The sequence below is a fragment of the Danio rerio genome, chromosome 10, assembly GCF_052040795.2.
Source record: "Danio rerio strain M-AB ecotype USA chromosome 10, GRCz13ab, whole genome shotgun sequence".
Lineage (NCBI taxonomy): Eukaryota > Metazoa > Chordata > Actinopteri > Cypriniformes > Danionidae > Danio > Danio rerio.
In genome coordinates this window covers 23,923,040-23,950,793 of record NC_141030.1, presented here as the reverse complement: position 1 = coordinate 23,950,793, position 27,754 = coordinate 23,923,040, and the positions used below count along the sequence as shown (strand labels likewise).

The window sequence follows — 27,754 nt, the reverse complement described above, 5'->3', positions numbered from 1 at the left end:
CCTTTAAATGTCACTTTAAGCTGTATAGAAGTGTATTGAAAATATTTAATAAAACATTATTTACTGTCATCATGGCAAAAAATAAAAGAAATCAGTTATTAGAAATGAGTTATTAAAACTATTATATTTAGAAATGTGTTAAAAAATATTCTCTCCATTAAACAGAAATTGGGGGAAAAATAAACAGGGGGGGCTAATAATTTAGGGGGGGGGGGGGGTAATAATTCTGACTTCAACTGTATATAAGACTTATATATGTGATTTTTTTTTTCTTCTTTTAGACAAATTTAAAATGTTATCCTAGCTCATCCGTGCTATATAAAGTTGTTACTTTTGCGTTAGGGTAATTAGGCAAGTTATTGTATAACGATGGTTTGTTCTGTAGACTCTCAGGAAAAAAAAAAAATAGCTTAAAGGGGCTAATAATTTTGACCTTAAAATAGCACTTAAAAAATTAAAAACTGTTTTTATTCCAGCCAAAATAAAACAAATAAGACTTCCTCCAGAAGAAAAAATATGATCAGACATACTGTGAAAAACGTCCTTGCTCTGTTAAACACCATTTGGAAAATATATATATAAAAAATAAATAAATAAATCATTCAAAGGGGGCTAATAATTCTGGCTTCAACTGTACATGTGAGCTGGCTTGAGGCAACTTATGGTAATCTTTGGGTGAACTATTCCTTTAAGTGAAAGAATAATGTCAATAGAAAAGGATGTAAGTGAGTAACCCCATCTCTACCCCTGTCCAGGTGGCTCACGGAGTTCAGACATGGATGAATACTCAGGAATGAGCAACCAGCTGAACCACCTCAGATAGGAGACGATGAGCGACGGACAAAGGCTCTCGGTGGAGGACACTGCAGGATGTCATGTAGACCAATATTCAAATATGATTGACCACTAGAGAGACTCCAGCACTTCAACAGCAGATCCACTGCTCTTTAACTGACCACCGAGTATAGAAGTATGTTCTTTCCTGATCCTCGTGCGCTGCAGAAGCTATTTAACTTCCTAAGATGTACTGTATTTATTGCATTTCTGTGCTTGACTTCTAGATAGTCCATCCAAAAATGAAAAAGTGAGGCATTGTTTACTCACTTTGGTGCTGTTCTCATGAAAAATTAACTATTGTTGTTATATAGTAGAAGTGTGGTAACCATTCATTTTGGATGCAGTGATGAGGTATGTTTAAGCACAATTTTACTGTCATGGTTTAATGTTTGCCACTTGAAGTTTTATGTAAATTAGTTTGGGGAGGGTATTAAAGTTACCATGAAATGAAAATAACATTTTTTAGATGTTAGTATCAGCATTGTTAGTTTTTAAGATATCTATTAGCTAGTGTGCTCTAAAACAATAGCAAAAATCATATTTAGAAGATATAAAACGGATATAAACATGTAAGGCTTGTATTTCGTCACTTCTGTCTAAATGAATCAACGATTTTTTATTCACGTCACCTAATACTTTAGTTTTTCATCAAACCACAACTAATCAAATGCTCTCTAGTATCTGACATGCCCCGCCCCCCTTCAAGATGATCATTTGATGTGCTTGAGCTCAACCACTCTCACTGGTAGAGCAGTGATAAAAACAAAATGCTATTGGCTGTTTTTCCACCCTCTCTTCGTGTTTCTGTTGAAATTACGTCAAACATCGAATAAAAGTGAATATTTCAAAGCACTTGATAGGACCTTTAAAAAATGTCCATATAGCCTCGGCGAGCATCTGTAAAAACATACAATCCAAAAATAATAACCAAGCCAGAACGGTCCCTGCAGGTTATTATTATACATGTAAAACTTTGTAAACCATTTTTTTTCATAGTTCTAAATTAGATGTCTTTGACATTTCACAGATATTCAGTAAAGATATTAAACAATTGGTAGTTAATAATCTACAATTGTTAGAAATGCATGTAGACGCACACAGCAAACTAACAGAATAAACTCAGTTGGTTCCCGTTTACTTGTTGGTTTGATGTTTTTCGTTATATACGCATATAACGAAAAATATATATTTTTAATACACTTAAATTTTTGTTTATATACTTAAATATTTTTGTTTATATACTTAAATTTTCCTGACGATTTTATAATATTTCGATAATTTCTACATTTGAAGAATTCATTTGCCAAAACAGAAAACTTCATCATTCTTTTCATGGTCATTTGTGGAATAACATGATTTATTCAAATAAAAACAGTGATCAACTTGACCTGAAGGATTATCCTGTAATTTTGAGACATCTAATTTAGAATTATAGGGGCAAAAAATGGTTTAAACAGTTTTACATGTATAATAATATCCTGCATGGACCGTTCTGGCTAGGTTATTGTAGGTTTTGTAGGTTATCACATCTTTAATAGTTTGGGAATGTTATTTCATGGTTCCAAAAAAAATAAAAAAAAAATAAAGAAAATGCTCCCTCTAAACAGCCAGTAAAAATGTATTTTAGCAGAATGTTACATATTTTCTGGATTTTCACTAAAATTGTGTGGAAAACAGTGAGGAGGAACTCATAAAGTCTGTCATTTCTTTGCTCAGAAAATCATTGGAATGACACCAGAGTGAGTAAATAATGACCGTGTGTTCAATTTGGGATGGACAATCTCTGTATTCATGTAATTTCAAGCTATTCAAAACTGGGATCTTTTTCTTACTTTCTTTCTACATTTATTTATAATATCCCAAAGCCTGTAGTTTCGTGAACCCAACCCCATTCTGGCTGTCAGACTCTTTTTGTGGTTAATTCATCAAGCATGTCAAGTTATTTATTGTGAGTCAGTCAGGGATTATGTTTTATGTCAAATTTTGTGTATGCAATGTGAAACTGTAAGAATGTGTTGGTATTTGTGAAGCATCTGCCCTCCGTTTTATGAGGGTGCCTATCTGTATGACCAGTTCAGTGGTTTCCAGAAATGTGTTCATGACTAAACTGCACATTTGCACAAACCATTGTAATGATTTCTGTAATAAAAACAATTCTTATGTAAACTGTGTGTGTGTGTGTGTGTGTGATCCTGATGTTTTAACTTATGTTTGGGTATAGCCTGAGCGTGAAAAAAAGATCTGCAAAGAATTCACTCCAAAGCAGAAAGCACTTTCCTATTTTTCCAGGTTCCCAAGTTTAAATCATTTTACTACTCTGTGGCCTTTGGGCTGTACCATGCAGCCAGATTAGCCAGAGTAGGTTTTTTTTTTTTTTTTTTTTTTTTGCACCAATAGGTTTAAAATAACAATAGCTCTACTTGCTTCCAAAATAAAAGTTTTGCCAACAAAAAATAAATTGTGCAAAAATCTAAAAAATGCAAATCTCCAAAAATCACAAAGCGAAAATTATTTTTTGAGAAATAAAAATGAAATTTACAAACAAAAATAGGAACTGCAAATAAAAATCAAGCAGTGCAAAGTAAAACTAAAATATTTGTAATAAAAAACTACACATATTTGCGAAACATTTTTATAGCATTTATAGCCTTTTCAAAACCCGTCTAGTCAATTGCAATGCTTATTTTAATTTGCTTTTAGACAACTGTGAGTTTGTCATGCTGTTTTCACATTTCTGTGCGTTTCACCCTGATTTGACAAGAGGGCGGTCGATGGAACTTGGCCGTTTACAGCAGGTCATGCAGGAACATGCGCAGATAAATCGTGCTATACATGTGTGAACATTTTGAGTTTACTCACTTTATTTGCGTATATATATTAGTATATATTTGTTTTACTTTTTTTTCTTTTTTCAAAACTTAATTTTTCCTTTGCAATTCTTTATTTTATTAGAAAACTTAATTTTGTAATTCTCAAAAATTCATTTTTGTTTTGCAATTTTTGGAGATTTGCATTTATTGTTTATTTATTGTTTTGTTTGCAAAACTTTTGTTTATTTTGCAAGTAATTTTGGCCCTAGATTGACCATATTAGCTCAGCTTTAATCAGTCTTTGTTGCATGCTCCGTGACTAAATGGGTTATGTTCTGGTTGGAGATCACATACTGAGATTCCACCAATGTTACATTTCTGACTCAAAGACACCCTTAGTTTCTATTACTTCAAATTAAAGGTCACAATTTTGTAAAAGCACTTTTAACAGGGTTCCCACTCCAAGCCAAATGTCAAATTCCCTGGCCAAAAAGATGAATTTCCGTGACCTATAATGAATAGAAAAACAGCTTGTCCAGTCCCTCCAGAATTTTGTGAGCAAATAGTCACCTTGGAATTGTAAGGTTCTATCTGTGTTCTGAATGATTTTGAGATATTGAGCTTCAAAGTTTTTGCATTCCATAGCAAACAGAATGTGTAACATTTGTTTTTTTTTTTAATAAAGTCTTAAAATGTAAACAACTCATTAAAAAACATCCCATAATGTAATTAAGTTGTCATTTAATAAGAATGTCAATAACTCAATTTTGACAAAAATGTCAGATAGAACCTTATAACTGAGGTGACAAAATGCAAAATTAGGCACTAAATTTAAAGCAGCTTGAATTATTTTTATTGATGCAGATTTTGCCACACTATAATTTTATTTCTGTTTTTTGATTCACGTTTCCCTCCATTTATTTATGCTTTTGAATTGCAGTATGATTTTTTTAACCAAACAACTTTTGATTTTTAATAGACTTTTGGCTTTTATATACTATAACTACTAAAACTACTAAAAGCTGTTTTCATCAATAATTACAGAGCAGAGATCAAAGTGAAATGGTGCAATTCATAACCATAAACAGATTTTAAAAAGTTTGAAATTATATACAATATATATATATATTTTTATGTAGCTTGTAAATTGCTCAAATTCCTGCCACAAAATCTGCTTTGTTTTATATTAAATAACATATTTGCATAGAGAAAGTGATTCTATGCTGGGATATCTCGAGTTTTAATAAAATACAGAAATTGAATGTTCTTGAGGTAAAAAAAAAAAAAGAAAAACTAAGATGTGTAATTTTGTGTATATTTTCACAGCAAAACAACACAAGAAATGACAAATCTTGGCACAAAATTGATATTTTAGACTACAAAAATCATGAAAATTCACAAAATCTGAGTCTGGTTGAGCATCAACCACAAAACAAAAATTTGATTGCCGGTTGAAAGAAATAAAATGGCAGTGGAAAGCAGCCTTTCCATGAGAACAGGCAAAATATGTGAAACAACAACATAAAAGAATTGCACTTTAATAAAAGGGAGGTAAAATATGATATTCCTGATATTCCTTTACTTTTAATGTCTGGAACAGATCTTTTAAGTCTACATTATTTCAGAAAAGTCCATCACCCACTCTGTTTTAAAGATAAATTTGTCTGATTTTAATGAGGGTTCATTATATTTTCTTTGTGCTGCTTAGTTGCGAGTCCTTTAAATCATCCCCATTTCTGTCGTATTTAATTTCCTTCATTATTGAGGAACCGGCAGCAGGATAATCTATAGTTTATACATTATTAAGTGACAATTCAAAACTGTTAACAAAAAGCGTGGTTCTACAATGGTTTTAGATCCCTCATGGCCAAACCCAAGTGGATTCAGTATGGGCATCGCAAGGCTATAGGTTGCGCAAGTATTTGACTTCAGAGTCTTACGTAGATTCCACATGAGCAAACTCACGTGTGTCCCCACATAGGCAATCACAGGCTGGCTCAATATAAGCAACAAATAAGGTTTCAGAATGGGTCAAGACATGTGGGGCCTAATTGGTTCTAACATGTAGGAAACACAAGTGGCCAACACATAGGTGCCTAGACAAGGAAAAAAAACAAAATCAATTCCATATAGGTTGCTTATGTGGGTCACAAGTAGGTGTCCCACAATCCCAGGTGGGTCATATAGGAAATAAAACTGCTGATAGTAGCTCAATGACAGAGTTCTTATGTAAAGTATTGGGCAATCCCACATGGCAGTGTTTCTCAACCCATTCTTTGTGGCAAAATCAGCAGTTAGAGGAGGGATGCAAGTGGATCTCGCTGCAGAGCCATTTGAGGAGAGCTGAGCTCCATCGAGGGGGAGCTTAAGCTTGAGCTACACCTTTTTTGCACTTCTTCTACGAGTGATGTCACTGGGGGTAGGGTTAGGGGTGGGGTTGGTGTACGCATTAAAACAGCTTACAGGAGGAGGAGCGACAGCTCAGCCTCCCCCTCGCTGGAGCTCAGCTCTCCTCAAATGGCTCTGCAGCGAGCACCCTCTCGAGGGATGTCCAAACTTGGTCCTGGAGGGGCAGTTTCCTGCATATTTTGGTACCAAACTTCCAGGCAGGTGTGTTAAAGGAGGTTGGAGCTAAACTCAGCAGCACTCCAGGACCAAGATTGGACACCCCTGGGTTAGAGTATGGAAGGTTCTTCACTTTGAAATTGTACCTGAAATAGTAAATCATCCGACAACATACTACGATTTGGGACATACTAATTCTATGTTCAAATAATATTGAGGACGGATAGTATGCAAATTGGGACGCAGCATTTGACACATTTTGAAAAGGGATAAATATTAGATTCTGTGTTGTAAAAAGTGCTTTGTGTGGGGAATAAATCAATATGCAACACCAATAAAAAAACAACAAATAAAACATTTAATCAAAGTAATAAAAGAATTTCAATCAACAAATTAGACACATTTTGAAAATGTAGAAAACAAATAAGTTAAATCACAAAGAGAAATGAATTATTTAATCGCACATCACCCACAAATTTCTTATTTAGCAAAATTCGCACTCAAATGACACACCTGCTAAATATAAGAGCAAACCAACTGAAAAACAACGTGAACATCCGAACAGTTAACCGAATAATCAAATCAGATTTAATATGGTGGTCATGCATGACTTCTTTTCCTGAAACACAGTCAACCACACTGATTACTGCCAAACTCAACTCACCTCAAATAGAAACAGTACTTCCCCTTTTGTCTTCAATACGGGTGTTTCTGTAAACACTGACATTTAAAGAAACAGTATATTTGCAGTGGCTTTAGTAGATGCTGAAACATATCAGACTTAGTAGTGTGGAGAATCATAGCAGGGGAAAAGCAAGCAAACCTGTTTCAAAAAGAGGAAAAACTACAAAAAAGTTCTTTGAAAGTTTACCAAAAACCCTCAGAAAATAATCAAACGGTCATTTACATACTCTTGGCCTTTTTCCTAAAATAGTACAGGACTCAAAGTAAACAAAACTGGAAAGTTGGGGGACCAAATGCATTTCATGTGTTTGAGAATTTCCTCAGCAGCTAAAATAAGATTTGCAACTTCTGTTGAGTCTGGATTGTATAATAGTTGATATCCAGGACGTCTGTCATCTGAACAAATGAAAACAGGTCAATGTAAGCTGTAATTAACTGAATCAGAGTCATTTGTCAGTGTTTGCCCCCAGTCCTCTCAGCCCCAGTGCTCTGCTCACCATCCTGCGAGCCACTACTGCGTCTGTACGCGGCCTTTCCTTCACCGGCTGCATGAACTCTGCACAGGGGACAAAATGGAATTAGAGTTAGAAGTCAGTTATATGTTAAGTTATATGTTAAGCTTATATGTTAAGTAAATGACGAAGTGTGTGACATCATTAGCATGACGACAAAGGTGACGGTTCATCTTACTACAGTATCTAAAATAGCTTATTTCTCTGGATTTGAAACATTCTTTAAAACATTTTGAATGATGTAAATACATAATGTAATTGGTATTTATACAGTGCATTTATCATGTATGGCCATACACCCAAAGTGCTTCACAATCGTGAGGGGGGACTCTACACACCACCACCAGTGTGCAAGATCCACTTGGATGATGCGACAACAGCCACAGGACAACGAAGCAAGTGTGCTCACCACACACTAGCTATTGGTGGAGTGGAGGGACAGTGACAGAGTTAATTCGGTGGATGGGGATGATTAGAAGGACATGATAGGTAACCATAAGTACCATGGGATATTTTATGATCACAGAGTGTCAGGACCTCGGTTTATCATCTCATCGGAAAGACGGCACTCAATGACAGAAAAGTGTCCCTTTTACTTTTACATCAGATATATATTTTGTATGACATTGAAAAAATGTAATTTGTGTTACAAATCGCACAAGAAATGTGTCAAATCACAAGAGGATCTCTATGGTCCTCTGCTAGACATATTATGGTTACAGTTTTAGAACTAAAATGGTTTTTGACCATGCAAGTTTTTTAATAAAAGAGATGGCAGAATTCTGCCTGTAACACTTGCATCAATATGAATAAACAACTTAAATTTAAGTTTGATCAATATTAAAGTGACTTTTTTCATTCAAATGTAAAATTTTTAATGTAAGCCATCAGTGTTGCAGAAAAATTTTGCGGTAAATGGTGGAAAACAAAATACTCATTATCTCCAAAACAACAACATAAACTTACAGATGAATAGTAAACAAACATAAAGATATATCATTTATATAATTATAAAAAAATTGGTTTAATAACTACAATACTAGCTTTAATCCACAGCCTGGGAAAACAGTTCTCAGCGCAAGAACAAGTGCAGTTAGAGCTTCAGAGCTTCCAGTTGCTTATGAGTGCACTAAGATGTGAGGGGTCAAGACATCGAGGAATCGCATTTTGGTCAAAACGGTTCTTATCTGTGATTGTCCAAGATGTGGCAAATGTTTACACTCACATGCATGACTCTATTCTGATAAATGAACTGATTGAGCGCTCTCGCATTCATCATTAACTGAAAGCTTTAAAATATCAATGAATTCATACTTTGCCTTTGTCTGAAAAAAAAGAAGTTTAATTTAGTATGATCGTGTGTGTATAGATCAGAATATGCATGCGGTCGAATTTTTTACAAATATTTGTTACTTTGAATGATGCTGAAACATTATTTCACCAATTATTTTCACTAAAGTATTTGAAACATGAGGCAGACACTTTAGAGACATTAAATATGCTTTCTATTAAATCACTTTGGTAAATTTTATTTGATGCCAGCACATTAGAAATACTAAAACACTAGGCAGCACAAACATTTTCAACTGATCATGTGACACTAAGACGACATGGTGGCGCAGTCGGTAGTACTGTCGCCTCGGAGCAAGAAGGTCACTGGTTCGAGCCTCGACTGGATCAGTTAACGTTTCTGTGTGGAGTTTGCATGTTCTGCCGCATTTGCTTGGGTTTCCTCCAGGTGCTCCAGTTTCCCCCCATTCCACATGTATTTTACTTTATTTTTATTAAATAAATGCAGCCTGGATGAGTATAAGACAATATCTGAACAACAGTTTGTTACTATTTCAAAAAGAGTACATTTTTAAAGCACCTCATTAGGCTTTTTTGTCTTTGTACCTGCTCGTCTGGCTGCTTTCCACTTTGCTTTCTCGCTCCCCTCTAGCAGCGGACGGGTCTTCAGTAGCGGATGTTCAATAGAAAGCGCCTCTGTAGCTGAACAGAATAAAAACTATTTCATTTAACCATGTTTGAGAATTCTTAACATATAAAATGAAACAAACACAAGCAAGACAATACCTGCCAACTGATTAGAAAAAATACCAAGAGCATGATTGTTATCAACCCACTTGACCTTCATCCCCCCTTCACTGAAAGAGATGTACAGCAGAGTCATTTTATAGATTTGTATTGTTGTTGTGCCACAATATAGAGGTGAGACCTTACCTGTAGTCTGCAAATGCATCAAGAATGTCTTCAGTTTTAAATATGACGGGAAAGTCATAAATCTCAATTACATGGCCAAATTCCTCAGGGTCTAGCCAGATGTTTGCATATGCAGGGAAATCACTGCAGGTGTTCACTATAGTGATGTCCTTTTCTTTGACTTTGGCTTTGATCTAAAATAACCAAAGCAGAAAAAAATATGTTCCGAATTTGATGGCTATTATGGTAAGAGATCACAGTTTGAAAAATCCTGAAATGAATTAAATAGATTAAGCTGCTTTGTACACATTAAAATAAATAATCCATACTTATGACCTATCGGTAAACCCCTCTGCCCCCAAATGCACTGGTTGCAAAGGGACTGGAAATATTTAGACATATTTAGGCTTCAAAGCAATATAGAAACACTGATTTGTTTATATTTTTAAATAATAAAAGGATATGCCTGGGAGACTTGTAACACCAATTTTTAGGTATCCAAAGAGAAGAAGCCTTGAAAAGTATTTTATTCCAGATCTGAAACAAAACAAGACATCTTAACATTCAGAATGTCATTAAGAATGTATACATTTGTTTTCAAGATAAGTTAAAGAAACTTAGTAATAATAAATTATAGAGTAAAGCTAAGATAGGCAGCACTGATGTTCGCTAAAGAATCAGGACAGGTACATGCTTTCTATAGGCAATACGACACACATATTAGAGTGAGCAGTGCTACATGCACTCTAAGCTTATGTGTAAGACATTGACAAATAAAGTCATCACAGCTTTTGGCTCACAAAAGTGAGCTTGGAACTTCGTATGATTACAGTTTAAGTCACATGGAAGGTTTTAGCAATGTTTTTGGTTCCTTTTCTGGACTTTGAACATCTTTGAATTTCAGCATCATCTGTCTAAGGAGGTTGAGAGAGCTCTCGGATTTCATCTATAATTTGTGGTATGAAGATAAAGAAAGAACTTGTGGGTAGGCGTGGGCCAATATAAGTTTCTAACAGTATGATAACACAATTGCTTCATCCAAAATTGCATACTTCCATACTATAAAGTACACTAAAAACAGAATATGAGCAGAGTAGTATGTCCGAATTTATAGAATTTAAAAAAACATTTTGCAAAAAGTACCATGATGACCTACTACTTCTGGCGAGATCTAAGGGATGCTATGCTACTCCACGATGCACCGCGAGAGAATTCATGAATGGGAGTGAAGTGATGCAACAGACATGGGTCTGTCATGTGATGATAAAAAAATAGCATCCATAGTACGTTGAAGTTCCATTCATGCTACTCACATTCTTACTGTATAGAACATACTTTTCTGTTGGTCGAGTAATACATTCATATTCAAATGCAGTACCTACTGAGTAGGCAATTTCAGACACACCCAAATTTTAATTTGGAAAACATATATAATATTTTAGAACAGTAAACATATCAGGCTAAATAGTTCAAATGAATTATTGACCTCTGCTGTCTTCATTAGTTTCAAAAACACTGATTTTAGGAATGCTCCTATCGATCGCCTTAAGATCGGTATCAGCCGAAAAACACATTTCATGACTCGATCGATACTTGCCAATCTGATGGACCAATTGCAGGTGTTTGTTTATGAGTTTACAGGCAGAGGAAGACACACATGCGCTCCCATATATTATGCATAGCCTACAACAGCCACAACACGTGAGGTCATCACAACAGCTAAAATTAAATATATACAGTGCGGTGCCACCTGTTTACATAGTTTATTGGCGTGACTTGCACGAGTGAAGGTCTCCTTGTGGCAAGTGCAGCCATTATATTTCCATTGTTTTGAGCTGCTGTGACACGAGTGGAGCGATCACCCCTATCTAGTGTCTCATGCAACCTCATGACTTCTTCTGGAAGCTCTGCGAGACTCTCGCATATTCATAGCGGCTCTTTGATCCCCAAACATTTGTTAAAAATACCTGGACATTTTGGTGACGTGAGCAAATCAGGCAGATCGCAAGAGGTGATGTCTGAAGCATTACATTTGTTAGGTTAAATGAATAGAACAGAAAAGATATCTCTAGTGCAAATCCCCCTCTTTGTCATGAAGCGATTTGCTGTGAATAGTTGGAGACGAGCAAAATATTTGAATGGTCCCGAATGTATTTAAGTCTTTTTACATATAGCAAAAGCATGTAAAAATGGTTCTGACTATGACATGTTCACACCTAAATGGTTATAAGAGATGTGTTTAAGGTATTATATGCAGCTTCCTCAATTTATTTACATAGGGAAGGCAAGATCTTCCTCTAAGGTTCCTACTTGCAGGGAAAATGTGCCTAATGCATTATGAAGCTTGAAACATTTGAATCTGTACTCAGTATCAGTCGATCACTATGACAAGGAATCGGTACTCGGTATCCACTGCATAAATCCTGATCAGACCATCTCTAACAGATTTCTTTACAATTTAAAATGGCATCTTGGAAAGCTTTTCAGCTGGAGATACTGTTGTCCTAAAAAACGTTTAAAAAAGAAATAATAGTAAAATAAAAATCTCACATATACCATACGAACGGTATAGCAGAAAATTCTGACGATTTTAAAACCTTGACTTTTCCAAACCGCGGTATGCCTTGAAAACGGTTATCGTTCCATGCCCACTTGTGGGATTACTGACATGATGAGGAGTCATTAATTAATAAGATTAATACACTTATTTTCATTTTTAGGTGAGCTCACCCTTAAATCATCACAAGCCAATTGAATTAAATGTAAACAAATGTAATTTAACTCTCTGGTACATGAACATGTTGACGCTAGATGTAAGACTTCTCCCACTCACATTGCGATCTGCAAACCCTTGTTTCCAAATTAATCTAATTTTCCACCACATTTACTTCAAATTACTTTAGAAATCCCTCCATGGAGTACTCAAGTCCTGCCTTGAATGCTCCCCATCAAGCGGTGGTCCTTCTGTGTCAAAACTGTATAAATAAGGTCATACTGTTTAACAAGATTTCACACTGTTAGACAGTTAGCAACAGTAACTTAAGAAGGTGGGGCGTACCGATAGGTCAATTATTAATGAATGCAAATAATTAAGTTGTAATACCTCAGAGATCAAACTTTCATCAATGCCCTCCTCCTGGAGTTTCACATCAGTGGGAAGGACTGTGTTGTTAGCACCATTTTCATCCTCTTGGTTGTCTAATTTCAAAGACATTAACAAGGACACAGTCTCGTCCCATTCTGGAGGCCACGGAGAAGGTCCAGACTTTGAAAGTTGCACAAATTCATGATCTGCGAGTGGTTGGTGAGTGGGGTCCTCTTTTGGCCTTGGATTGGCGACAATATCATTGTTTGAGCAGGATTCCTCTGATGATTCCTTGCGATTTGGTTGTTCCGGATCTACCTTGTGTCTAATAACTCGTGGAACATAAATAGCCTTGTCCGGCTTTTTGTCTCTCCGTCTGTTGTTGGATGTGTTGCCTTTGTCGCCTATTACCCTGTCCTGATTGCATGCTCGGTTATAGGAACTGCCTTTTGCATCTTGTTGATCCTGTTCTGACAACCTGCACCACATTAAAAATGTCAGAGTGTGTGTTTGTGTTAGTGTGTAACATGGCAATATGTCTGGAAGCATTACCGGAAGTCAGAATAGCACACGACAACTCTGCGAGCACAGCCCTCGCCCACAGAGAAGGTGCTGAGGTCAGGGTGATTCAAGGTGGTTTCGTGAATCAAGAAGCGAAATCGGCTTGGCAAAGGCGGGAAGAGTAGAACGCTACAATGAAAAGATGTTTCAATTAGATAATACAGCAGGAAGTCTAAATTAATGGGGAGTTTATTATCAATACATCTAATCAGCCTATCACATAGTACCTATGACTTTCTATATTAGGTTGTTACTGAATGGGGCGGCACGGTGGCTCATTGGTTAGCACCAGGTTCGAGGCTTGGCTGGGCCAGTTGCCAATTTTTTGTGGAGTTTGCATGTTCTCCCCATGTTTTCGTGGGTTTCCTCGGAGTGCTCCAGTTTCCCCCACAGTCTAAAGCAGGGGTCACCAATCTCGGTCCTGGAGGGCAGGTGTCCCTGCAGAGTTTACCTACAACTTGCCTCAACACACCTGCCTGGATGTTTCAAGTATACCTAGTAAGACCTTGATGAGCTTGTTCAGGTGTGATTGATTAGGGTTGGAGCTAAAATCTGCAGGACACCGGCCCTCCAGGAACAAGTTTGGTGATCCCTGGTCTACAGACATGCTCTATAGGTGAATTGGATAAACTAGTGAATGACTGTAGTGAATGAATGTAAATGGGAGAGTATGGGCGTTTCCCTGTATTGGGTTGCAGCTAGAAAGGCATCTGCTGCGTAAAACATATGCTGGAAAAGTTGGCGGTTCATTCAGCTGTGGCAACCCCTGATAAATAAGGGACTAACCAGTAGGAAAATGAATGAGTAAAAGGAGTTTAACTCAACTTTCTTCACAATATCTTAATTTGTAAGAAAGTTATAAAAGTTTAAAACAAGTTGATTACCATTTGAATATCCACTTTTACTATAAAAACCACAATGGAATTATGGAATTATGGTTCTTAATAAAAAATTTTACTTTTATTTGCATGCAGTTATACAATAATTAATTGGATAGTTAAACTTAAAATTAAATGACTATTTTAAATATAAAAATAAATATAAAGTAAATATTTACCAATTACCCACAGTCAAGTGGTTCCAAACCTTCATGAGTCATGTGGAAGAAAACCTGTAACCATTGACTTCCATAGTACAGAAAAACAGATATTATGAAAGTCAATGTTACGTGGTTTCAGTTTTCTACACAATCGTATTTTGTGTTCAACAAAAAAATAGTTTCTAACTTATAAAGGTTTGAAACAAGTAAACAACGAGTAAATATGATGAATCTTGGGTGTTGTGAAAGGGTTGATATACACTAGCTATTAATTGATTCGAAAGTTTTTAATGCATTGCTAGTCAGTTATTATATTACCAAATACTGCCATAATGCCAGGCCCATAGCCCCAGGGACGAGGGGAGGGGGGTGCTGGTTAGAAAGACCCAACCCTTACTGACAAAGATCTAGAATTTGTCCTATCCATAAGCTCATATTTCCTATTTGACCGCTATGCCATCATAAATGGTGAAAATAACTCATAGAAAAAGGCTTTGAGACCAAGTCGAATCCTCTAGTGGCTGTCTCTTTGGCATGACTTCGGCTAACCAGTTTTGGCCAATGCTAACAAATATTTTAATGTTATAATCTGACATAAGAAAAGTTCTTTCGCCACTGTATTGTTTTTAAATAGAGAAGGCTAAAAAATTGTGAAGCTCTACATCATTATTATTATGTTTTAATTATTTTTATTATTTAAATGGCCAAATTCTGACTGAGGACAGTTGACTGTAATGGCCAGTTTGTATGTTGCCTAAAAAATGACATTAGGCCACAGTTTTCAATTTAAAACTTTATCAGATTGCTATTTTTTCTAATGATATAGTAATAAATTTGTGTTAAGTATTTATTCACGTTTCTTTATTCTAAATCTTTAGGAAATATTTTGGGTACATCAAAAAGTGTGCTTATGCTTACCATCTGACATGCTAATCCAGCAAAAATAGTGCTTAAAATGATTCTAAAATGCAGTATTTTAATCTCAGACATGCGGTATAGGTGAATTGGGTCGGCTAAATTGTAAATAGTGTATGTATGAGTGTGTGTGTGTGTGTGTGGATGAGTGTGTATGGCAGGCGTGTCCAAACTACGGCCCGCGGGCCATCTGCGGCCCGCAATCTGTTTTGTGGCGGCCCGCGAGGCTTTTTATAAATATCAATAGAATCTGGCCAGCTATACAAAAATGAACGTGATTCAATAAATAACCACCGGGTGTCGCTATTACATGCCTTCAATTAAGCAGCAGTTCTTGTTATGATATCTATCTATCTATCTATCTATCTATCTATCTATCTATCTATCTATCTATCTATCTATCTATCTACTATCTATCTATCTATCTATCTATCTATCTATCTATCTATCTATCTATCTATCTACTATCTATCTATCTATCCATCATCTATCTATCTATCTATCTATCTATCTATCTATCTATCTATCTATCTATCTATCTATCTATCTATCTATCTATCTATCTATCTATCTATCTACACACAGTTGAAGTCAGAATTATTAGCCCCTCTTTGATTTATTTCTTCTTTTTTAAATATTTCCCAAATGATGTTTAACAGAGCAAGGACATTTTTACAGTATGTCTGATAATATTTTTTCTTTTGGAGAAAGACTTTTGTTTTATTTCGGCTAGAATAAAAAGCGGTTTAAATTTTTTTATGAACCATTTTAAGGTCAAAATTATTAGCCCCTTAAGTCTTCAGAACAAACCATTGTTATAAAATAACTTGCCTAATTACCTTAACTTGACTAGTTAACTTGATTAACCTAGTGAAGCCTTTAAATGTCACTTTAAGCTGTATAGAAGTGTCTTAAAAATATCTAGTCAAATATTATTTACTGTCATCATGGCAAAGATAAAATAAATCAGTTATTAGAAATAAGTTACTAAAACTAATATGTATAGAAATGTGTTGAAAAAAATCTTCTCTCCGTTAAACAGAAATTGGGGGAAAAATAAACGGGGGCTAATGATTTAGGGGGGCTAATAATTCTGACTTCAACTGTATATATATATATATATATATATATATATATATGCGTGTCTGTGTGATGTATGTAAAATTTGGCCCGCGACAACGTTTGTTTTTTTGCATCTGGCCCTCGGCCCAAAAAGTTTGGACACCCCTGGTGTATGGGTTTCCCAGTGATGGGTTGAGACTGAAATGGCATCCGCTGCATAAAACATATTCTGGATAAATTGGCGGTTGATTCCGCTGTGGCAACCACAGATTAATAAAGGGCCGTTAAAAGAAAATGAATTAAACAAAAATTTAATAAAAAATTAGGCGAATAACTGCAAAAAAGGTTTACTTTTTGGAAAAAAAGACAGGCTGGCTGGCTACAGACCAGACCTGAGTGTAGAATAATATTGTTAATGAAGGCTGTTTGTGTTCCAATCCTCAGATGTGTTATGAGGTTACCTTTTCCGCTCATTTCTTTGAAGAAATACCTCCAGCTCCTCAAGAACTGTATGGACCAATCCAGTCTCTTGTTTAGGGAGGTAAGAGCCATTGATGCAAGAATGAGCCAGGATGGACGATTTTAATCCAGGGACTCGGAGAAGATACTTTCAGTCCTGATTTCAACAGTTTGTGAGAACACAAAGACACATTAAAATATGCATCAGTAACTTCGTTACAGACAAAATACGATAGTGTTAATATAAGAATAATCACTTCACATCTACTGAGGCACTTAAAAAGTTATTTTAGTGTAACTTAAAGTGAACTTACAAGAAAAAGCGAAGTATATCAGAGAACCAATGACAAACATCAACTCGTAAATCTTACAGCGAATTTGAACTCACTTAACTCAACATTAGCAACTAGCTTAGCACACTAGTCTTTTCTTATCAAAATATACGCGCTTTAAAGGCGGCTGGTTTATGCACATGTATACCACATTAAAGACCTTTAAAAGCGATTAAATGCCAGTTGAAAAAATCCTAAATCGAGCAAGCCGAAAACACCACAACACTGAGTTAAACTGACATCTCCGACGTCACAAATACTTCGCCATGAAGGCTTTTAGTCCCCTCTGCTGGTCAGGAGTGAAATAACAATGGTTATGACTAATTTTAAAGGGATAAAAAAAATTATTGAATACAAGAATAATAGCATCACTGCATTGAAGAAAAATACAATAACAAAAAATAAAAAAGACAGAGAGAAAAAAAATACACAGCCTCAATCATTAAGATAAAATATTGTCATAAGCTTTAAGAAACGTATTATTCTTATTATTATTAATAAGCTTAAGAGATTCAATATTGTACGAAATATCAACAAGGAAAGTATTAAAAAATGGTTATTGTTTTTAGAAACTTATTTTTGTGTATAAAAAATGTACAGTGTAACACAAAAAAATTTACAATAAGATCGAGAGCATGATCATCATCGAGAAATACAGAAATATGTCTTTTATAGACAACTTTAAATCATGTTTAAATAAGGATGGTAAATAAAAAATAATGTCATTGTTAAAATGACATCTTAAAATGTATCTCTCTTATTTTGTTGGATATGCTGAATTTTTTTTCTTCCATTGAATGCAGTCAGAGAAGTTGGTCCAAATAAATTAACATCTTGGGATGGTATATACAGAGTAATGTAACAATCGTCTGACGTGTCTGTTGTCACATTTTTTATCAAAAAAAAAAGACACTCCATCCAAAAAAAGTTTAGGCATAATTGTTTCCCTCTCATTAAAGTAAAGAAAAGTCTTAAATAAATGCACATAACTTTGTGACAAACTCTTTATAACACAGTTGAAGGATTTAGCTGGCAAAGGGAAGTTATACAATGTCATAAATTCTTCATATTCCAAAATATTGCCATCGTTTTTAAATAAGTCCAAAACAAAAACAATTCTTCTTTCAAACCACTTATCAATAAAAAGAGATTTCCCACGAGTTAAGACATTAGAGTTGTTCCAAAGAATTTCTTTGTGTGGGGAAAAATTGTGCGCATAACACAATTTCAAAGCAAGCAAAGCTTGTTTGTGAAAGTTAGAGAGGGAAATTGGCAATTTAGAAGGGATGAAATTACATTTTAAAAGAAAGTATAAGCCACCTAATTTATCAAATATAACATTGGGGATATGGTACCAAATTGAATTATTATGACGGAGACATCTTTGTAGCCAATTAATTCTAAATGAGCTAATTAAATCTTTGAAATTTAAAACCTCTAATCCACCCTCGGAGCGCCTATTAGATAAGACTGATTTTCTAATTATATGGGATTTATTCTTCCATATGAAGTTCAATAACACTTTATTTACATTATCAGCAATTTTGTCACTGATAAAAAGAGACATCGCAGGATGAACACGATGAGACAGACCTTCAGCTTTGGATAAATACCCTGCCATAAATGGATAAGTCACGTTGAAGCCATGAATTAAAAAATATTTCTAGTTTTTGAAATTTTAGGTGAAAAATTCAGATTTTGAATAATTTGTCTTTAGTTAGGAAAATCCCCAGGTACTTCACACAATCTTTAACAGGTATATGTTATGTATAAGTGATTGCTGTGTATCAAAAAATTTCACACTTTGTAAGATTAAAATATAAGCCTGAGGCTTCAGAAAAAGATTGAATAATACTAAGACTTAAAGGAATTTGAGTTGGATCTTTAAGAAATAAAGTGATATCGTCAGCAAGTTTAGAAATTTTAAATTCTTTGTCAAACAAAGTGAGACCTTTCAAATTTGGATTTTGTAGGATGTTAGGAGATAACAGTTCAACGGCTAAAAGAAAAAGGAATGGGGAAATGGGGCAGCCTTGGCGCACACCTCTATCACAAATAAAACGTTTAGTGGTTTGCAGATTAACCAAAACCGAGGAGTTAATGTCATTATAAAGCATTTTCACCATATTAACAAAATTATTTCCAAAACCATAAGCTCTTAGAGAGTTAAATAAAAAAATATGTTGTAATGAATCAAATGCTTTATGAAAGTCTAAAAACAAAATCATAGATTCTGAGTCAATGTTCTCTGAGTAGTCAATAAGATCAAGTACTATTCTTATATTAGAGCTAATATGTCTATTATTCATTAAACCATTTTGTGTTTCAACAATTCTACTGTGAAAACCAGATTTTAAACGAATTGCAAGAGTTAGCAAGAAGCTTATAATCTATATTTAACAAAGAAATCGGCCTCCAATTAAAAACTAAAGATACTGTCATGATTTACTCACCTTTCGCTTGTCAAAGTTTCTTTCTTCTCAAAAAAAGATATTTTGGAAAATGTTGGAAACCTGATGAGGGGCTAGGTGGCGCTGGTTCGAGCCTCGGGTGGGTCAGTTAGCATTTCTGTGAGGAGTTTGCATGTTCTCCCCGTGTTCGCGTGGGTTTCCTCTGGATGTGTGCAGTAGGTAGTGCTGTCGCCTAACAGCAAGAAGGTCGCTGTGAATTATAATTCTATTCTGCTTATAATAATTCTGATGTTGAATTATTATGTTTGAGATATATGCTTGCAATCTGTCATATTAGACAATTTTGTTCACTGGTATCCGATTCCGACATTTGCCATTATCAGATTATATTCAACAATATATAGGCTAGAGTACTTATACTTACATTGTAAACATTTATTTTCATGCACAACCATGGGTTTGCTATGAAAAAAAAAAAAAACCTATTAAATGCTTGTCGTAATCATAACTCTAAAATGCGATACAATCATTTAAATGATGTGCACACTTTCGGTTTCATTTTGACTGCTAAGTGCTTGTTCATACTTCCAGCGCGGCTCCCAAACGATCACTCTGTGCCACAAACTGAATATTATTTACAACTGTATTACCTGTTACTCGCAACATATGCAGGTTCTGTTCACTAAAGTAGACGTGCACGTCTATCATTAAGTAGAGCGCTTGCGCGCCCTGTCTATAACAACTCACGGTCAGCAGCTCACGTCACGTGTGATTTCCCGATCGCTAAAACATCATTATATTAGAGACAAAAATGACATTTTTAGGTGAATTATATCTTTTAAATACAGTATGGGACTGACACGACTGACAAAAATAACTGCGTTCGCAACTTCACGTGAGCAAAGCAGGTGAATACCGAATTAGAGGATAATCACTTGCGCTAATAGCTGATGTGATGCGTGCGACTGTTTAAAATGCGTGTGCGCTCCCGTTTCCTTTTGTGAAGCAACTGTGTCTAGAAACACAACTGATGCGATTTATGGGTCTATCATTTATGATTTATGGGTCTATCATTTATAATTTATGGGTCTATCATTAACCAAGCATGTGTGATCATCCTTTCATTATCACAGTATGTTTTTTTTATTTGCTTTCTTTTGCATTAATAACATTGCATTAATGGGAGAATAACTCCCCATTTATGTGTAGTTAACTGGTGATCTGGGACCTTTAGCCAGGACATATGACTGTGCATTTTTTTGTTAAATAAAAAGTATAGTATTCAGCTATTTTTTGCATGTTTTCACACATTTAATATTTGTGGCTAAGAAATAATTAACTGTTTATTTATTGTGTGGTCAGAGATAAATTGGGTAAATCCTTCATTTTGGGCTCTGAAAATTATGAAAACTAATTGTAATATATTGTGGCTATAATATATAAAATTGTGGCTAGTAAAAATGGCGAGTGGCTAGTAATGTTTAAAAACTACTAGCCACAGTGGCTGGTGGTCAAAAAGTTAATGTTAAGCCCAGTACATAACATATACTAAAAACTTATACACACATTACCATCAGAGATGCGGATTGAACCCAGGCCTCCAGTGTCAGAGTCTGGATGCTTAACCACTGCTCCACAGGAAAATACACTGTGAGCGGGACCAGGCCATATCCTAAGCTGCTGCTGCGCTGATGGTCGTGGGGAGTGGAGAACATGTGTCTGATTCCAGCGGCGCTCCAGGAAGAGACGAGTCTTCGCTGAGGCCATCTTCCAGCCTCCACCGCAGTGACTGAAGCTCTGCACAAGACTTTTGGCCAGCGGAGAAATTAAAATGGTCGTGCCCAACTGAGTCTGGTTCTCTCAAGGTTTTTTTTCTTCACTCCCATCAGGTGAAGTTTTTTTTCCTTCTCCGCTGTCGCCACTGGCTCGCATGGTTCAGGATTGGTAGAGCTACGCATCGATGAATTTGCTCTTCAGCGTTTGAACTCTCAGTAATGATTAAATCACACTGAACTGAGCTAAACTAAACTGAACTGAACTTAAACACGAAAAACTGAATTACACTGTTCCAGTTACTATGACCATATATATATACACACACACACACACACACACACACACACACACACACACACACACACACACACACACACACACACACACACACACACACACACACACACACACACACACACACAGCCCATACAAATACACTCTATGCAAATACACAAAAGATACACTCCATACATAGAGGATACATCTACATGATATACAAACATATACACACATTACTGTCAGAGACAAGGATTGAACCCGGGTCTCCAGAGTCAGGATGCCTAACCACTGCGCCACAAGAGAATACACTTTAAACAAATGCACACATGATACACTCCGTACATATACACATATGATACAGTCGATACATACACACACTTCATATACACACACACACGATACAGTCCATACATACACACATACTCTATACATATTATTTTTATATATATATATATACACTGCGTACATACACACACACAATACACTATATACATATACATACACACAATACACTCCATATATATAAACACACAATATACATTCACACATGGAACACTACACAATACACTCCATATATATAAACACACAATATACATACACACATGGAACACTACATACATATAAAAACACAACTCAATCGATACATAAACACAATACACTCTATGCAACTACACAAAGGATACACTCCATACAGAATACATATACATGATATACTACAAACATATACACACATTACTGTCAGAGACGAGGATTGAACCCAGGTCTCTAGTGTCAGAGTCTGGATGCTTAACCACTAGGCCACAGGAGAATACAAATAAAGTAAATGCACACATGATACAGTCCGTACACGATACGGTCCATACATACACATACTTTATTTCTATACACACACACACAGTCCATACGTGTCACAGGTGAACACACTTTAAGCAAACGCACACATGATACATTCCGTTTATATACATACCTGATACAGTCCATACATACACACACATACTCTATACATATATTTCATATATATAGACTCTGTACATATACACACACATGATAGAGTCCATACAAATACACAACACACTCTTTGCAAATACATAAACGACACACATACATGATACACTACAAACATGTACACACATTGCTGTCAGAGAATGGTATTAAACTCAGTTCTCCAGTGTCAGAATCTGGAAGCTAAACCACTGGGCCACAGGAGAATGCATGTTACACATATGCTTATGCTTAAACATACATGATACAGTACACACACGCACGCACGCACGCACGCACACACGCACACACACACACACACACTACACTCTTTACATATACATAAACAACACATTTCATATATATATATATACACTCCGTACATACATACATACATACACACACAAGGATACAGTCCATACATACACATACAATACACTCTATACATATGCATACAGACAATACACTCCATATATATAAACACACACAATACAATCTACATATACTCCATACAGATACACACATAAAACACTACATACATATAAACACACAACACACTCTATACATATACACAATACACTCCGATACACAGGATACACTCAAATATATAGACACACATTAGACTCTATACAAACACACATGAAACACTACATACATATACACACACAATACACTTCAAACATACACAAACACGACACACTCCATACATACACACACACACACACACACACACACACACACACACACACAATACACTCTATACATATACACACAATACTCTATACACACACACAATCCACTACATACATACACAAACACACGATACACTATACATTTACACACACACACACACACACACACATACAAACATGCACACGCACACACACAAACACTCACATGATACACTCCATACATACTGCATACTACGGTGGCCGGGAAGTTGAAAACAACATTACAAAGTGTGAAACACTTTTACAAAGCTCGAGACAAATTTATATTTTGAAAAACATTTTTACCAATCAGACACAATTACATAGGAAAAACAAAATTACCAAGGACAAAAACAAATGTACATTTTAGAAAAAAAATAACAAGACGCTAAACACTTTTACAAGTCCCGAAACAAATGTACAATTACAGATTCATTACGGAAAGGAAATGTACCACACACCGGGAGTGACCAGCCGGAATGTACCACACACTGGAAAGTATCAGCTTGTGTGTTTAACAACTGTAGTGAGACGCGATCCAGCGGTACATCCTTGATAAACTTTTAGAATCAGGTATTGGCGGTAAACATACAACATTATAAAAACATTGTATTTGAACAATCAGTGTGCAATTAAAATAGGAAATAAGCGAACAGAATTCTTCACTCAGGGGCAGTGTGTGAGACAGGGCTGTCCACTGTCACCAACCCTCTTCAATATTTACATCAATCAATTGGCAATGCTCCTAGAGCAAGTAGATACGCCGGGTCTCACACTATATGACTCCAGTGTAAAGTTCCTGCTGTTTACAGATGATCTGGTGCTGCTTTTGCCAACAGAAGAGGGTCTAAAGCAGCAGCTGGATATCCTGCAGAGTTTCTGTCAGACCTGGGCCATGACCGTTAACCCAAAGAAAACCAAAACTCTAGTATTCCAGAAAAAAACCCAGATGTCAGGGAAAGAAACACAGCTTCTCCCTTTGTATGACAAAAATCGAACCTGCCACAAGCTATACATACCTTGGATTGAAAATAAGTGCTAATGGAAAACTAAATCTGGCTGTGAATGAACTGAAAGAGAAAGCGAGAAGGGCCTTTAACGCCATTAAAAAAAGCAACACAAATAGAAATTCCAATTGGAGTCTGGCTCAAATTTTTCCAGTCTGTGATTAAACCTATAGTGCTATATGGGAGTAAAGTGTGGAGTCCTCTCCTCAGCTATGAATTTGATAGGTGATAAAAATAAAAAAGATAAAAATCCAATTGAAAGCCTACATGCAGATTTCTGTAGAAGCATCATCAGGGTACAGAGGAACACACCCAGCAATGCATGCAGGGCAGAATTAGGCCACTATCCTCTACTCATGTGCATTGAGTACTGTCAAATTTTGGAAACACAATAAAATGAGTGACCCCAACTCTTATCATTTTAAAGCCCATAAAACCCAAGAAATAGACACTGACAAAAGCCCCCTGATTCAGATGGTCCTGAAGCTGCAAACACAAACCAACACAATGAATATGACTAACAGCAGGCAGCATCAGGACACGGACATGCTTATCTACAGAATTAAGCCCAATGAAATGATAAATGCATGAAAAGAAGAGTATCTGATTTACTGGAATGAAGCAGCTGGAAAACAAAGTAAACTTCACTGTTATTTAGGCCCAAATAGAGATTATAGTACAGCAACATATCTGAGTGCAGTAAAGGACAGTAAATTAAGAACAACAATGACCAAATACAGGCTGAGTGCTCACAGTCTGACTCCGATACATACAGAACTGGCAACCCAGAGAGAGACGCATCTGCCCACACTGTGCCCAGGCAGAGGTGGAGACGGAGGAACACTTCCTCACCCACTGCACAAACTCATCAGCACATCAGAGAAACATTCTACCCCAAACTACAGAGCATTTACCCACAATTCACTGAGTTAGACAATCAAACACCGCTTCAATATTTACTATGGGAAAAACTGACTTTGTCCTTCTAGCGGCACAATATATTAATGGCTGTCACAAAAAGAGAGGAGACCAATAAAAACATCATTGCTGCGCTTACAAACACACACACGCACATGCGCGCGCACACACACACAACTAGATGATTATAAATGAATCATTGTAAATAAACTGTTTATTATTGCTGTTGCTGTTTTTTTCCTAAAATGTTGATTGTGAACGTAGTTTATTCAGATCTATTATTATTTTTATTGTTATAAATGAATAATATTATATGAATGATATATTGAATAATATGATAGATTATTTATATTTTAATTTATTATTATATGCACATATCCTCTTTTTTTATTAGTACTGTTTACTGTGTTTTTATTAAATATGTATGTTCTTTTAATTTTATGTAAACTTTATAACTGCTTTGGCAGTAAATTTGTAACATTTGTCATGACAATAAAGCAATTGAATTGAATTGAGAGAGAGTGAGAGAGAGAGAGAGAGAGAGAGAGAGAAAGACGCACATACATACACAAAGAGAGACACAAACACATAACAGAATAACACACACACAGAATCTTACCTGAGCTGGTGACTATCATCCTCATCATCATCATCATTAGAGTGTGTCATCATTTTGCGCGGTTTCTCCTGTGTAGATGTCCTCCAGTCAGTGTTTATGAGCTCATGTTCAGTTATTACTCAGTGCTGCTGCCATTGTTATTATTTTTAATAATCCTCATAACCATAGATACTCTTCTCCTCTGAGGCTCCGATTCAAGCGTGTGTAAGGGTATCCAGCTTTGTTGATCATCCACACTTCAGCAGGGCTGGACCACTGGGCTTCAGCCAATCAGAGATCAGCAGGTGATATCGACACGCCTCTTACTCAGAGCGAGGAGGAGACTGCCCCATGTATCTATTCTAAAGTATTTACTATAATATACCATATAGCAAAATATCTCTGGCCCAGCTCTTGCCCACACAATCAGCTTTTGATTGCCTCACATGCCGCAGTTAAGTAGGGTACATGACTGGACCAAGTCTGGCTCCCAGACAAGAGCTTAACATGGACCATATGTAGGCCAAGTCTCAGCCAAGTTAATTCTCATAATATTTGAGCCTTGAACTGGGCCAGATATGTTGGTGTGTCAAAAATTGATATACACATGAATCATTGCACTTTAGGCTAAAGGTGTGCTTTTCTTAAAGTGACCTGACTGGTAGGTTTTATTTTAAATAATACAAATGCATTTTAAGTGTGGGTCAATATAAGCCAAACTTACATGTGATGCCTGTGTGTGCCACCTCTGCCAAACCAGGGCCGTGTTTGGCCCACATGCTGCATGCCAGTGCCGGATGAATGCCTGCTGTACCAGATTTATGCCAAATCTGAGCCAGACTCTGTTGGGAATTCTTTGCTACCTGGGACCTTTTGTTTTAAATGTCAATGGCTGTTTTTCTTTTTTATACTTTAAGATATCTTGTCTTATGCTCAACAGCAGAAAAAAAACTCATAGAAACAGTCACGGCTGGAATAAACTTGAATTGAATTGAATGTACCAGGTCATCTAACTGTAAAGCAGGGAGTGACACTGACAACAGAAGGTAGGATCCAAATGCAGGTTTATTCAAAGTCAGGCAAGCGATGTTCAACACAGGTGCAAACAGATCTATACAGGCAGTCCAGAATCGTAGTCAAACACAGGCGAGAGGTCAGAAGGCAGGCAGCTAAACAGGAGAACTGGATAAACAAGGCTAAGATCAAAACACGGGAACCCAAGACCAGGATAACCCGTTGTAATGTCACCTTACAGATAAACAAGACTCGGCAACATGTGTGTGGAAAAGAGGGGTTTAAATAGTCCAAATAATTATTGTGTGAGTGGCTTCAGCTGTGAGAGTGCAATCAGTGTGGATCTGGAACCGGTTGTGTGTGTGTGGCATGACTGGATGTTGTAGTCCATATATGGCAGATATGTAGTTCAATGAGTGTGAATGTTTGTGTGTGAATGTTTACCAGCGACATCTAGTGGTTGTTCGCTGGTGAACATGACACTAACTAGCAAAACAAAGGGGCAATTCTAAAGCCAAAATCAATAGCAGGAAGTGGTCTAGTGGTGGCTGTTTTCGAAGCAGTGCTTTATGAAGCTTTGAAAACAAATTTATTGTATTGAATTCTTAATTTCATTAAGCAAGGCTTTGTTACATTCATGCGATTTTGAAAATTCAATGGTTATCCATTGATGGCGATCTGTGTAATACTATAAAATCCACATGAATGACTCAACAGATTTCATAGTTAGATAATGATACCAGATGATAAGCTAACTGCATTTATTGTGTAGATTATACTTTCAATTTAAAGTCTGCAATGTGTCTGCACCTGTAACCTCGTGGTGTCATCATAGCAGTATGGCGATCATTGCAACCCAAGTATGATGCCTGCTTTGAGGATCAGGGAGCCAAATCACAGTAAATGGCACCATGAAAAAGGGTGGTCATCTGGGGAAAAATAAAGTCACAAGCAAATTATTTTTGACTTAATATGAGAGCTCATATTGTAAATTCTA

At 36.1% G+C, this 27,754-nt stretch overlaps 2 protein-coding genes and 1 long non-coding RNA gene across 6 annotated transcripts in view; 2 read left to right on the top strand and 1 right to left on the bottom strand.

Moving 5' to 3' along the window:
* loxl2a (lysyl oxidase-like 2a) overlaps positions 1–3,003 on the top strand; it is a 41,630-nt gene extending 38,627 nt beyond the window's left edge. For 2 of the 4 annotated variants that reach the window (XR_015500490.1, XM_087269644.1), the window contains exon 14: positions 756–3,003. Coding sequence is in view for 2 of the 4 variants with exons in the window: in XM_087269644.1 (XP_087125770.1) it covers positions 756–823 (68 nt within the window). In the remaining 2 variants the exon portion in view is untranslated. 4 annotated transcript variants of the gene reach the window in all.
* Positions 3,004–4,651: 1,648 nt separating this feature from the next.
* On the top strand, positions 4,652–6,855 carry LOC147842047 (uncharacterized). Its single transcript, XR_015501106.1, has 2 exons — positions 4,652–5,958; positions 6,193–6,855. It is a non-coding gene; the product is annotated as an uncharacterized LOC147842047 (long non-coding RNA).
* A 341-nt stretch (positions 6,856–7,196) lies between these two features.
* r3hcc1 (R3H domain and coiled-coil containing 1) lies at positions 7,197–25,817 on the bottom strand. The gene is made up of 8 exons (XM_087271550.1): positions 25,765–25,817; positions 16,734–16,883; positions 13,248–13,385; positions 12,714–13,173; positions 9,632–9,804; positions 9,485–9,555; positions 9,305–9,400; positions 7,197–7,452 (listed from the first exon to the last, which is right to left on the bottom strand). Exons 1-8 carry the CDS (start codon positions 25,815–25,817, stop codon positions 7,343–7,345), a joined length of 1,251 nt encoding a protein of 416 aa, XP_087127676.1. The 3' UTR covers positions 7,197–7,342.
* Between the last annotated feature and the right edge of the window lie 1,937 nt (positions 25,818–27,754).

Excerpts from the sequence above, each read along its gene's own strand:
- r3hcc1 (XM_087271550.1), bottom strand. The coding sequence starts at position 25,817 with ATGATGACACACTCTAATGATGATGATGATGAGGATGATAGTCACCAG. Across the intron at positions 13,386-16,733 it reads CAAAGAAATGAGCGGAAAAG|CGTTCTACTCTTCCCGCCTT; the intron begins GTAACCTCATAA and ends TTTTCATTGTAG. Across the intron at positions 9,556-9,631 it reads GATGCATTTGCAGACTACAG|TGAAGGGGGGATGAAGGTCA; the intron begins GTAAGGTCTCAC and ends CATCTCTTTCAG.